General features: G+C 35.3%; 1 protein-coding gene across 2 annotated transcripts in view; it reads left to right on the top strand.

The window, feature by feature from the left end:
* Positions 1-13,547, top strand: part of PRKG1 (protein kinase cGMP-dependent 1) — a 1,331,556-nt gene that overhangs the window by 178,749 nt on the left and 1,139,260 nt on the right. For both annotated transcript variants that reach the window (XM_054690463.1, XM_054690462.1), the window contains exon 2: positions 5,775-5,941. In XM_054690463.1, the coding sequence (XP_054546438.1) occupies positions 5,775-5,941 (167 nt within the window). The remainder of the gene's footprint in view (positions 1-5,774; positions 5,942-13,547) is intronic.

Raw genomic sequence — 13,547 nt, 5'->3', positions numbered from 1 at the left:
AGATCAGATATTAATTTTCTCATTTCTAAGCTGTTGTAGGCATATTACTATTGTTTGGTAGGTGAAAAGAGATTAACTAATCTAAAGAGAATCTGTGAATGGAAACTGAACAACTTTCAGCCATCTGGAGAAAGCTTAAACTTGGACAGGAGACCTCATTTTCTCTTAATATGTAAGAGTTATTTTAGAGTCAGTGGTTTGAAATTAAAATAAATGTAAGATTTATAATACTATGGTTCCCAAGAGTTTCAATTACAAGAATTTCTCATTAACATGATAAGTTTAGCTTTTAGTCGTCATTAATCAGTAACATACATGAGAGACAACCTCCATGAACTCAGTAATATTTAAAATAATTTACATTACTTATTCTTTATGCATGATAGATAACCTATAAGTCATACCTCTCTTTATAGTCCTTCACTGGATTTCTACAACTTTAGTATAAAATAACTCTTTATCTCAGCCTTCAAGACCTGCTGCTTGCCTACCTTTGCTCATATAGGTCTCCTTTCTGATCATGAAACAGATTAAAATCGTTCCAGCCATTGGACGTTTATATTTGTTTTTTCTTTTATCTAGGATGATCTTGGTATTGTTGAGTCCTGCTGTAATTCAGTCCTCAGTTTAGAGATATCTTTCTCACCACCCAGTCTGAAACAACTTTCCCCACTCCTTGTAATAGCCCTAGCATTGCATAGATATTGCTACCCTACCTTATCATAAGCACAATGCAGAATATCTTTTTATTAGTTTTGAGAAAACTGTGTATTAATAAAGAATAATGAATAAATAATAAATGGTATAGGCTCCCTTACTAGAGAAGTAGTACTCCCTAGTACCCTAGAATTTCCCATTTTTGCCGAAGATTGTATAGAAATTTGATATTTTTTATCATATATCCTTTGCATCTCTTTAGGAACTTTCATTGAAATAATTCAATGGGGAAGTGGTCTTTTTAATTCATTTTCGTAAAATGGAAAGTTTGGAAGACCTATTGCTAATTCTATCACTAAATTCTCTGGGTTCTCCCAAAATAGGGAGGAGGCACACTGGACCATGGTGTAGGACTATGGGTTCCTTGGCAGTGAGTGTGGTGTGGTAACATATACCTGACGGGTGTGATCCTATAGCTCTAAATCATATATAGTGTTGTAATGGTTGTTACCTCGAAAAAAATTAAAAAAAAATATTTAGGGATATTATGCCATTTAATGAAATTTTTAAGGAAGGAGAGGCTTATACAGATTTCAGCATTTCTAAATTAAATAACACTAAATTCTTAGTGTTAGAAAAATCTATATCCAGTGGTATACTGGAGCCAACTCATACTGGCTCATATTAGAATTGCTTGTTAAATTTTCAGGAATTTTGCAAACAGGTTGACTTTGCATTAGTAGCTTGAAATCGGCTATGGTGAAAGTATTTATACCATGGAAATTGGCAAATGCTACAAACCAGCACTTGTTTTTTTAATCCTGGAGAGTCAGTTTACCAGCACAGCAGTATATATAGCCAGTGTTTCAGAAGCTGACAATTTTGTGATGACAAATCAATAGAAGTCATTTGAAATAGCCAAGTTATTTTATACCTGTCTGAATTTTTAAAACCACAAATTTAGGGTGTTGGATGAAAAAATTGTTTCTTATAAAAACGATTACTTGTGTACAGAAGCAGACAGGAAAAATAAAATTCTGGATCTTTGTGTTTGGTTCTTATACCTCCCAGCTCAAGCTTCTGAACTCTGGCAAAATGTTGTTGAAATATATACTTTTTTAAGAGCAGATAATCACCTTCTGGAAATTGATATAGCAGCTTTCCCCAGCTCACATACTGATTGATACACAGCTCAACTAATCATATAAATAGTGTCATAGCTTAGTTATAGTGAGTGCCTGAGACTATTTCTTCAGGGGAAGATAGAGATTCGAAGAAAAGTTACTTGAAACCTCTGGTTGATTATAATGTTGGAGCAAGTAGAGACTGATAAGAATTTACCTAAGGTTTTAGACCCTCAATGGAAAAGGATTTAAAAGAAAGTTCTGTGAAAAGGCATGGCTTTAAGTATTACACATTGACAAGAACATCTTTGTGTTGTGCTACACAGAAACACAAGATTTTTATCTTGCTGTGAGGGTAGAGACTTATTTGTGATATTTCAAAGACAGACATGGTTTTGGACAATACCTGTATGAAGGGATGCATGGTAAGACATTGGTTTTATGTTTATTGTTTGTTTTAAAGTGACACAACAGCATGCACAGTGTCTCCAGTTTGTTTCTTTGGAAACTTGAGATTTAAAGTTCTTCATTTGAAATAAAACTGCAGGAGAGCTTCCTGAAATCTCTCTCATCCCTAGTTTGAGATAAGCACTTGGAAAATTCAAAGGGATTTTGTTAGATTTCATTGTGTTGTCTTCTCTGATGTTTTCACAAAACAGGTTATTTGTACTGTTTATGAGAGGAGAGAAATTAACTCTTTTTTCCAGTCATCTTTGTACTAAACTAATTATTTTCTTGGATGAGGGCTTTATTTTTAATCTTACAGCATTTCTAGGACTTAGATTTCTAATAGAGTACTATTAATGGTTCCCAAAGGATAAGAGACCATGTGTAACTAAACAAGTTAGGATACTGGGGTTGATAGCAGTCTTTAGAAAATGGGAACCCATTGTATGATCTCACTCTTTGATCCAGAGAAAATAAAGGGATTTTTAGTAAGAATAAAATACTATATTTGATTAAATTAATTTCCTGAAGATTAAAGTACTGGTATCTGACTAAAATAATCTTAGCTCAATAGATAGCAGAAGGCACTATGTGGGTGCTAATGGTACTGAGTTCAGAAAGGTAAACATAATTTAAGAAGGTGATATCTTGAAAATCATGGCTGGGACAAGGTTTTTTGAATTTATTTATTTATTTATACAAGCACTGGGTACAGTCAGAAGCACGGGACGGTGAGAGAATTCACCAGAGCCAGAGCGGGGAGCAGAACAGGCAGAAGGACCAAAGTACACTGCTGAGGGGAGCAGCGGGTGGCAGGAGAGGTCTGTCGCACCATGTGGGACCCTTGCCCGGCAGCTGTGGATTGAACCGGAACTGCAGAGGCTGCGGGCAGCTTCGCAGCCCAGCGCTCAACTGCTGCGCCACCAGGGGAGGCCCAGGCTGGGACAAGTTTTAACTGTTGTTTTAAAGACTTATGAAGAACAGTGTTTAATCACTAGTAATCCATCTTCTTTGAGTGAAATTCCTTCGTTAGGTGAAATGCATCCATTTGGTCAAAATTCTATTAGTATTTAAACATAATCTATATAAAAGAAAATCTACTAAAAAAGTACTATTGAATATATCAATAATAGTTAACTAGTATTAAATAGCTACTCATTATTCATATGAAGAATAGACTATTGTTTCTATTTTTCCTCATTGTATAGGCAATTTTCTTGAAGTACCTGTAAAATCAAAGATTTTGCAATATAAAGTTTTAATGTCTACCCTAGAGAATTTTCTAAGTAGAGAAAAGTAAAATGATAAAAAGTATAATACTGTTAGTCCTCAAAGTCAACATAAGTCAACATTGTGTAAATTTCCCTCCAATAGTATTTCATGCCTTCTATCCCTCCCCACTCTCATACTGCAAATTCCATTAATGCCACCTATCACCCACCATCTACATAAGTAACAATGTATTTTCATCAGTCTTTACTTGTAAATATTAGGTTGGTAATTTTTTAAATATTGTTTGACAGGTGATAAAATGTAAATTCACACATGTAAGATAGACTGCTCAAGATTTAACATGTGACAGGACTAGGATAGCGTCCCGGATGTATCTAACTTCAAAATCTGTTTTCCTTACATTTATCATACACATACTTTTTTATTCTAAAAACAGTTCTGTTTTTGCTTTAGTCACTTAAAAATGGTACAAGAATTTTCCCCCTGCCATCAACATGCTTCATAATGTGCACAATGAGAGTCCATTTTAAGACTTTTTTGCACTGATGAATTGTCAGTAGTTTTCACTTTTATGTATGCCTTTGGCTAATTCTGTTAGACTGAGGCTTAGATGAAAAGTCACCCAAAATGGAGAGAGCTAATGTTTTTGTCACTCACTATACACTACTGCAAGTTATTTTCCTGTAAGCCACTTGCTAAACAAATGTGGACAAACACCAGCTTGTATACAGTCCAATGCTTTTTAAATTGAGACTTTTAATGTAAAATTCCAAATGTGTTGCTTCCTCTCTATAACAATAAGGTATTTGCTGTCATCCAATTTCTAACTTCTCTAACAGTACTGATTCTGCTTCTCCTGACAAAATATTTCTTCACTTTGATTTTTGTATGCTTAGGGATTCATTTGGGATTTCTTATCCCTGTGAAACAAATTATCACCAACTTTCAAGTTCTTCAGAAATGTTGTGTTCACCACAATATCCAAACTATAGCATTTGCCAATATATTTTCACTATCTGTTTAATACCATGTGTGAATCATAATTATGTTTAAAACATCTTGTTTAATAGAGTTTTATCTTCTTTGATACCTCAATGTAAGTTTTATGTTTTTAAAGATTTATTTATTTATGCATACAAGAACTGGAGTACAGGCCAGAAGTGTGGGGTGGGGGGTGAGAGGATTCATCAGAGACAGAGTGGGGAACAGAACAGGTGGAATGACTGAAATACACTGCTGAGGGGAGCAGCGGACGAGTCAGGAGAGGTCGGCTGCATGATGTGGGCTGCTCCCTGGCTGGGAATCGAACTCATGCTGCAGTGGCTGTGGATAGCTTCATAGGTTGAGTCTATTTAAGCCCCTCAATTTAAGCTTTAAAGAACATTTAAGAAATAATTTTTTTGAAGTTTTTTTATTTAAGAAATAAATGTTCTTTAAAGACACATGAAGTTTGGATAAAAACTGCCACATTTCTATCAGTTGTTTCAAACAGCTAATTAGAAATTAAATTCTTAAAAAGTTTTTTATGCAAAATATTTCTTGAGCACCCATGCTATATATAACCCTCATTATAGTACTTCTGGGCATTCAGTAGAGAAAAAAATTAAATTGATCCTTGCCCTAATGGAATGTAAAGTCTAGAGGATGTGGCACATACACATACATATACACACAAAATAAATACACAAATTGTGTTTTACTGTAATTGTGTATAATATAATACATCCTGATGTTCTTTTATAATATGTAAGCATGATATTAAGAGTGTTTATTCTATTAACGTTTTAGCTATTGGGATTCCCTGGTGGTGCAAGGGGTTAAGTCTCAGCACTATGAAGCTATTAGCAGCCATTGTAGTACAAGTTTGATCCCCAGATGGCCAGGGAGCTAACCCACATGGCACAGCAGACCTCTCCTGTCTTGCCCGCTGCTCCCCATTCTGTCTCTGGTGAATCCTTTCACTTCCTCCCCTCCACCACACCTCTAGCCTACACCCAGCTCTCGTATGCATAAATAAAATAAATCTTAAAAAAAAGTTTCAGTTATTAAAAGACATACATGATACTACTAGAAATCTGTGACTTTGCTTGTTTCTTGGTTACCTATTCATCAAACGATACTTAAAGGAAAATTTCTCATTGCCTTTATTGCTACCATGGAATTACTTTGTTCTCAGGCCTTTCAAAAAATTATTGGATTCCTAACAAGAAAATGCATTTGCAGTATGCCAGAACAGTACATGGCACTGCTAAACCTTGCAGACTATGAACATGCTTGGCAGATGTGCCAGTAAAATTTCCCTTATTTCTGCAGGTCAAAGGATCTCATAAAGGAAGCCATCCTTGACAATGACTTTATGAAAAACTTGGAACTATCACAGATCCAGGAGATTGTGGATTGTATGTATCCAGTGGAGTACGGCAAAGACAGCTGCATCATCAAAGAAGGAGATGTGGGGTCACTGGTGTATGTCATGGAAGGTAGGATTTGTAACCCTAATCTACTCCCATTCAAATATTCCCTTTTGCTTCTTATCAGTCTCACACAGAAGGCAATGTGTAATGTGTGGCAATTCCATTTTTTTTTTAGTTGAAAAACTGTATCAAAAGAAGTGGAACACTGCTTAGATATGGTGGTTGACTAATTGTTTGAAGTACCAGTGTTTAGAACATTACTATGAGAATCCTGTATATATATTCCAACTAGGGAAAAGGTAGTAATGTAAAAGAGGGAATGCTGTTTATTAGCCTAAGAAACCAACAGATCATTGAAGAAGTCCATAAATCTTCAATAGAAGGTAAAGACTATAGAATAAATTTTTGGTTAGGTAACCAAAGTATCTTCACCTCTACCTTTAACTTTCAATATGACTAGATTTTCTGCTATGATGCCGCTATAAAAGGAAAATGTTGTCAGTATTCTATATATTTATGATGAAGGTGGGTTGTAAGGGTTGGATGCATATTAGTTACCAAACTGATGTTGCTTCATAAATCTTGTACAAACTAAAATAGATATATTTTGAAAATATGACTGAGACATGCACTATACATGTGTTTTATGCTAGGTAAGTTTTCATAGCATGTATTTCTAACTTGGAATTTATAACAACATCATTTCTCTTTGTGGAAAGAAAGAAGCCTGAAATAATGAATGAATCAGCTGAAAAAGAAAATGAGTTCAGCAATGTCTGTAATATAAGAGAGTTGGCATCCAAAACTCACAGTTGCTTTATTGGGTGGCGATTACTGATCTACACCCAAAGCATTCATGGCATTGTCCTATAACTGTCAAGTTTATAGGTCATTAAGAGAAAGGATGCATTTGGACAAGTCACTATCTAAGTTTCATCCAGTTTATAAAAAATACCATTTTTTCTGGCAATAGTCATCAACTGGAGATGATTCTTTCCCCCACGGAATTAAGCATTGTTCAGAGTCATTTTCTATTGTCACAGTTGGGCTAAGCAGGGGTGGGGGAGGTTACTGGCCTCTAGTGTGCAAAACCAGTAGTGTTGCTCATCAGGCCAGTTGCCAATAACAAAACATTATCTGATTCAAAATGTCCTTAAGCTGATGTTGAAAAATCCTGTTTTCTAACTTCTTTACAGGATTGCTATGAAGTTAATGTGAAACAAAGTATGTGAATGTTTGATGTAAAGTGTTATAACTATGATTATTATTATTTCTGTTAAATACTTGGTAGTATATACAAAATGTTATGTGTGCATTTGCCAGTGTTTAAATTTTCTTTGTCGTCTTCTCGGCATATATTAACCACTTGATTTTTAAGTAGTAAATTCTGTCTTTTTTATAGTTTTCAGCTTTTTTTGTCAGTGATATCAAGGTCTTTTCCAGGTGAAGGGAAATAACTAGGTGTTCTTCTAATAAGAACAAAATACAATAAAAAGAACACAAACAATATATATTTGACAGAGAATTGTAGGGAAAAGAGATGAAATTATAGTCCTAGGGTCCATCTGAGTAGTGATTAAGAAGGATGAGAAAATTGGAAGAGAGAGAGTCCAGTGTAGAAGGTAAATGTAGAAGCAGAATGTTAACCACTATTGATAACCAACTTTATTTATTTATTTATTTTAAAGATTTATTTATTTATTTATACAAGCACTGGGTACAGTCAGAAGGGCAGGAGGGTGAGAGAATTCACCAGAGCTAAAGCAGGAAACAGTACAGGCAGACTGACAATACACTGGTGGGGGGAGCAGCGGGCAGCAGGAGAGGTCTGCGCGCCATGTGGGACCCTTGCCCGGCGGCCCGGGATTGAACCGGCGCTGCAGAGGCTTGTGGGCAGCTTTGCAGCCCAGCACTCAACTGCTGGGCCACCGGGGAGGCCCTGATAACCAACTTTAAAGCATTCTGAGATTTATAATGGGTCAATGGCCTCACCCTCACATTATTTGATTTTTCAGATATTTTGTTGTCCTACATGTGTTTAAGAATGTACCTATTGCACACACTTTTACTTCAGCTATTTTCAAATGCTAGTTACTGATATTCCATTCAGAAAACTAAGAATCTGAAAATCAGTAGATTCAATTTTTCGTTATTTTGGCTACCTCCTACAAAAATAGATTTCAAAAAAACATAAATTTTTTCTATAAGAAAATTCCCAATATGTTGTGTGTGCTTTTTCTATATATTTTCCATATATAAAATGTACTTAAATCACAAAACAAAGGTAAAGGCTAATATTTATTATCCCCTTTTTCACATGAGCAGATTGAGAACTAATGAGTAATTTGCCCAGTCTCACAGTAGATTATATAGAATCAAGATAGAACCAAACAATTAGGATTTAAAGCCCCAGACTCTTAAGTATGGGGTTATATATTATGTATTTTTCAGTGAATCAGAACCAAAAGGGGTGTGTATGTGTGTGTGTTGAGAAATTTAAGAATTGGTTCATACATTCTGGAGACTAGCAAGATCAAAGTCTATAGGGAAAGACCAGCAGTTCCAGGAAAGAATTGGTGCTACAGTTCAAGTCCATAGTTAGATTTCTCTCTTCCCAGGGAAGTTCTTTTCCATTAAGGCTTTCAGCTGACTGGATGAACCTACTGACAATATGAAGGTATCTGCTTTACTCTGAAAATACTGATTTAAATATTAATCTCATCTGAAAATAATAACTTCATAAGAATAACTAACATAATATTTGATCAAATATCTGAATAACATGACCTACAAAGTTGACACATAATTTTTTTTAAGATTTATTTATTATTTATATAAGCACTGGGCTGCAGTCCAGAGGTGCGGGAGGGTGAGAGGATTCACCAGAGACAGAGCAGGGAGCACAACAGGCAGAAGGACCGAAATACACTGCTGAGGGAAGCAGCGGGCAAGACAGGAGAGGTCTGCCACGCCGTGTGGGTATCTCCCTGGCCAGCCTGGAATCGAACCGTGCTGCAGAGGCTGCGCCACCAGGCAGGCCTGACATGTAAAATTAAACATCTGAAGTACACTCTTTGTCAACTTGGCACTTGTGCATTTCATCTTAACTGCACTTAATAAGGACAATGACAAGTCACACTTGGCACCTAACATTACATGACAATCTCGTGTATGGCTGATAATACACTAACCCTTCCCCCTGAGAGGAATGCAAAGTTTTGCATTCCCTCTTCTCTTTGATTTCCCATAACTAAATACTATGATGTAGAGTTAACAATATTAAGATTCTGTACCTCATAAGTACCTCTTATGTTAAGTGATAAGGGAATATGAGAGGGAAGGAAGATTATGGAAAATTTTTTAAGTACACACATATCCCTATACACAAACATATTTATAACAAAAAGAAAAAATAGTAACGGCAGGTTCTGCAGGTAAAGAAAAATACACTGATTTACCCCCATTACTTCAAGCTATTTTTTTTAAAGATTTATTTATTTATGCATACAAGAGCTTGGGCACAGGCCAGAGATGTGGTGGGTGAGAGGATTCACCAGAGACGGAGTGGGGAACAGAACAGGCAGACTGAGTGAAATACACTGCTGAGGGGAGCAGCAAGCAAGATAGGAGAGGTCTGCCTCGCCATGTGGGTTGCTCCCTGGCTGGTCGGGGACCGAACTCATGCTGCAGAGGCTACGGATTGCTCCATAGTGTGGGGCTTAACCCCTTGGGCCACCAGGGAGGCCCCTCAAGCTGATTTTCATAAATTTTATTTGTCTTCTTTTTACTGCTAGATTGACTTACTAGCAAATTGTTTAATTATCTTTTAATAACAGGGTTCTAAATAGTATATTAATATTCAGAATCAAATTTGCAATGATGTTGTTGACTCCCTGAATTAAATTCACTAAAATGACCTTAATTTATAAACTGATGTCAATCTGTCCCCAACCTGTAATTCTAACCAGTTCAATGAAATGCTGACTGATCTCATTCTAATACCCTTATGTCAAAATAATTTAAAATAAAAAAAAACACATGTCATTTAAATTTGTATAAGTTTTAACTGAGGAAATGAGTTATTGTTTAATTAGTTTGTTATCAGTACATACCACCTCAAAACTTAGATAGCCGTGTTCTTGATATGCATGGATTCTTTTTTTCATCTGAGAGCATTAATATTTATAAAGAGTATATTGTGGAAACAATGGATGGACGTGGTATAGGGATCTTTCACAACTTGCTTATTTTCAAGACACTCAGGAAAACACCCAGATTGTTTATGTGGAAAATGATTCCAGTTTTTCCTCTCTCTTCAATTAAATGAAGTTTTCTTTGTAGAGTGGTTGTTCAACATGTGCATTAAGTGATTTTTGTTTTAGCCTGGACAGTGTCCCAAGCATTATTGCATACCTAAATGCCAAAATTTCTCATCATTTTAACAAAAGAGAATAATCATATGCTAAGTTTTCACTAGTTAAGATGACTGTGGAAAAATCATCTGGGGGTAGTATAATTATATTATCCTGTATTTTCAAGCTAAATGAGTTGTGTGACTTTCAGATGCTTATAATCACTGGCTTGTTGAAGTTTCAGTTTCAAGTTCTGATTTAAATTGTTTGGCATTATTCTTAAGGCAGCAGTGTAAAAAGATTAGACAGTAAGCCTCTGTTTTGAAATACATACATTACTCTTACATAATACTCATATATGGGTTATTTTCTTAAACAAATAGATATTGGCCTTAATTATGTTGTAAAATTTTTAGATGCCTGTAAACTCTTACACTCCCCCTTTGTTTATCATGAAGATTAACTTCAGTTTGCTATCATCCAAAATAAAAAATTCTGATTCAGTGACTTAGAATTAATGATGTGAATAAAACATTTTCTTTAAGAATCTAGTCTGATGTTTTCATATTGAAAATGTCCAATCTGTGTTCATTAAAGTGGTTAATTTGCTTAGACATTGGTTTTACGTATTTTCTGTGATCTTTCCTTGTGGAAGCAGATAGTTTATATTTTATTTTTTAAAAATGACAAATGTCTGCTTAGTGTTCCTTGACAGTTTAATTTGGAATTTTTAATGAAACCACCAATTTTTTTTCTTGCAGTGTTTGTTAGTGACAGTAGCTATTACTGAGTACTTATATATGTCAGGTACTGTTTAATCATTTCATGGGTATTATATTTTAATCTTCATGATGACCTTAAGAAGTTAGCATTTTATTATCTACAAGTTATTAAATCTCAACCATCAGGCTCTACAGTTCCTACTCCTAACAAGGAGGCAACGTCAGCTTTCAATGTTTCCATTGTACATACTGTAGTTGCACGGTTGGGTGGATTCCAGATTGAGGAGCCCATAAAGGATGCACAGCATTAAAAAATAGGATTTCAAAAAAGTGCTTTATTTGCTAAAAAAATATAAAATTACAATGACAATATTTCAAAAAGAAAAAGATCCAGGATATTTCTTATAAATACATCTTAGGCCACTGCGTGTTTTGAACTTCAAATTGCTTACTGACCTGTATAGATCTTTCAGCACCCATTCCTCTCTTCTTTTGAGTTCCTTTTATATTATTGAAAGCATGGCTATGATTTGGTTTAATTTAGGTTTGCCTAAATTAAATTAAATTTGGTTTAATTTAGGTTTGCCACTCTGTGCTTATTGTTTAGGACCAGACTTTCCCATGTGCCTTTAAAGCCCTATATTTTCCTGTCTACATTCAATAGTATTAGTTTTATTTCATGTTTTTTTTTTCTTTCAACTCATGATATAAATGATTCTTGTAATAGATTTTTGTGCACTGATTCTCGGTGACCTGTGATTATTCACATCAACTCTCAAAGAACAAACCAAGTTTCTGTTAGTTTTGCAAAAGATTTTCTTTTTGCCATCTGAAGACTCGTCAGCTACTTGCTTTTCCAGTGATGTGTCAATAGTTATGATGGAACATTTTGGTTGATAACAGGTCTGCATCTTATGTTGATGCCCAGTACTGTTTATAATTCATGTGGACTTGAATCTAGACAGACACCATTGATAATAAACTCATACAACTTTGTTTTGCAAGTTCTAGTCCTACTGTCCTCTGAAGTGTTTTTATGGTCCATATAATTAAATGACATACTAAAGGCTAACATTCAAAGAGGGATTTTATATAAAATTGAACATTAGTGTTGAGACTCACATTGTCACTTGGCATTCAAAACATGGCCTAAGAGGATGAGGGAATTGAATGTATTTTCATGTGAATTAACACTGAGTAAATTTTAGCAAGAGAAACAGATCTTTTTATTTTCAAAATCGGGTGTTGCCTTTGGCCTCAGAGCTTTTCATGTTAATCCAAAAGCTATCTTTAGAAGAGTTAAAACACAAATGCACTTATCTTTTTCAGTTCCTTTACAGGACCAAACTTATCATGTTGTGAAAGAACAAGTTTAGGCACTGTTTATATATAAAAAACTAACAATCTGTTTCCAAAAAGATACAAACAAATATTAACATTAAAATATATTTCACTTATGGAGTCAATGGCAACCTGAGAACTGAAGTATTTAGATAGCACATGGGGTGTCATCTTTATTATGGATTGGCAAGCTTCAAGAAAATCTTTAATACACTTGAGCAGGACCAGGAAGCTTGGTATAAATGGGTTTTTTTGTTGTTGTTGTTTGTTTTTTGTGGGACCCTCGCCGGCGGCCGGGGAACGAACCAGCGCTGCAGAGGCTGCGGGCAGCCTCGCCACCCAGTGCTCAACCGCTGCACCACCAGGGGAGGCCCATAGCATATATAGTTTTTAACATCATTTCACACATAAATGAAAGGTTTGGAGGAAAATATAGCTGTTTTTCAATACTAAAAATACCGTTACCTGAAAAGGAATCAAAACATGCCCGTTACGGGGAAGTAGACTTTATATTCAATACTGTGCTAGTTTACATGTTCCAAAAGTGAAATGACAGTGGGTGTAATGGTAAGAACCCCAGCTCAGGGGGTATCCTACAGTAACTAGATAGATAGCATCTGTTTGGAGAAATTTTGTGCGGATAGAGGAGAAATTCACTGTGACCGAATCATATACATTCCTGACCCCGTCTCCAAAGTTCAAAATTCGAATTTATGGGTCTGTGAATGAATATTTTACAAGCTGGCTAATAACATTCCAGCCCGCCAATGGCATCTTCTCAAAACCTGTCTCCATATGCAATGTGCATGTTTACTTTTGAATGTTTTTGAAGTTTATATCATGTAAATCTAATAATGCTACATGCGTTTTTCAGCTAATTATTTTTTGCATCAACATTATGTTCTTCTGTATGACAACTATTTATACTTTCTGCTCTTTGGATTATTTCCAATTATTTTACTCCTTATTACTAAGGCTAAGTCTCTCTTTATATGTTTATGAACTGTTTGTGTTGCCTCTGTGAGGTGTCTATGATTGTCTTCTGCTCATATTTTACAGCTTAACTTTTGTTAGTTATATGCACTGCAAATATATCCCCCAGTCTGTAGCTTGTGTTTTTGTTCATTTGTGCTCGCTTATTATGAACAAAAATTTATCAGACTTAGTATATGTAATTTGTCAATCTTCTTCTTGGTTTGTGCTTTTTGTACCTTTATGAGGAATCCCGGCCAACAGGATTTTCATACTCATGCATAC

Source organism: Talpa occidentalis, unplaced genomic scaffold (genome assembly GCF_014898055.3).
Source record: "Talpa occidentalis isolate TD23 unplaced genomic scaffold, MPIMG_talOcc4v2.1 talOcc4.8, whole genome shotgun sequence".
NCBI classification, from domain to species: Eukaryota; Metazoa; Chordata; class Mammalia; order Eulipotyphla; family Talpidae; genus Talpa; species Talpa occidentalis.
Note: the sequence above shows the minus strand (reverse complement) of the source record. Positions and strands in the feature narration are given on the sequence as shown.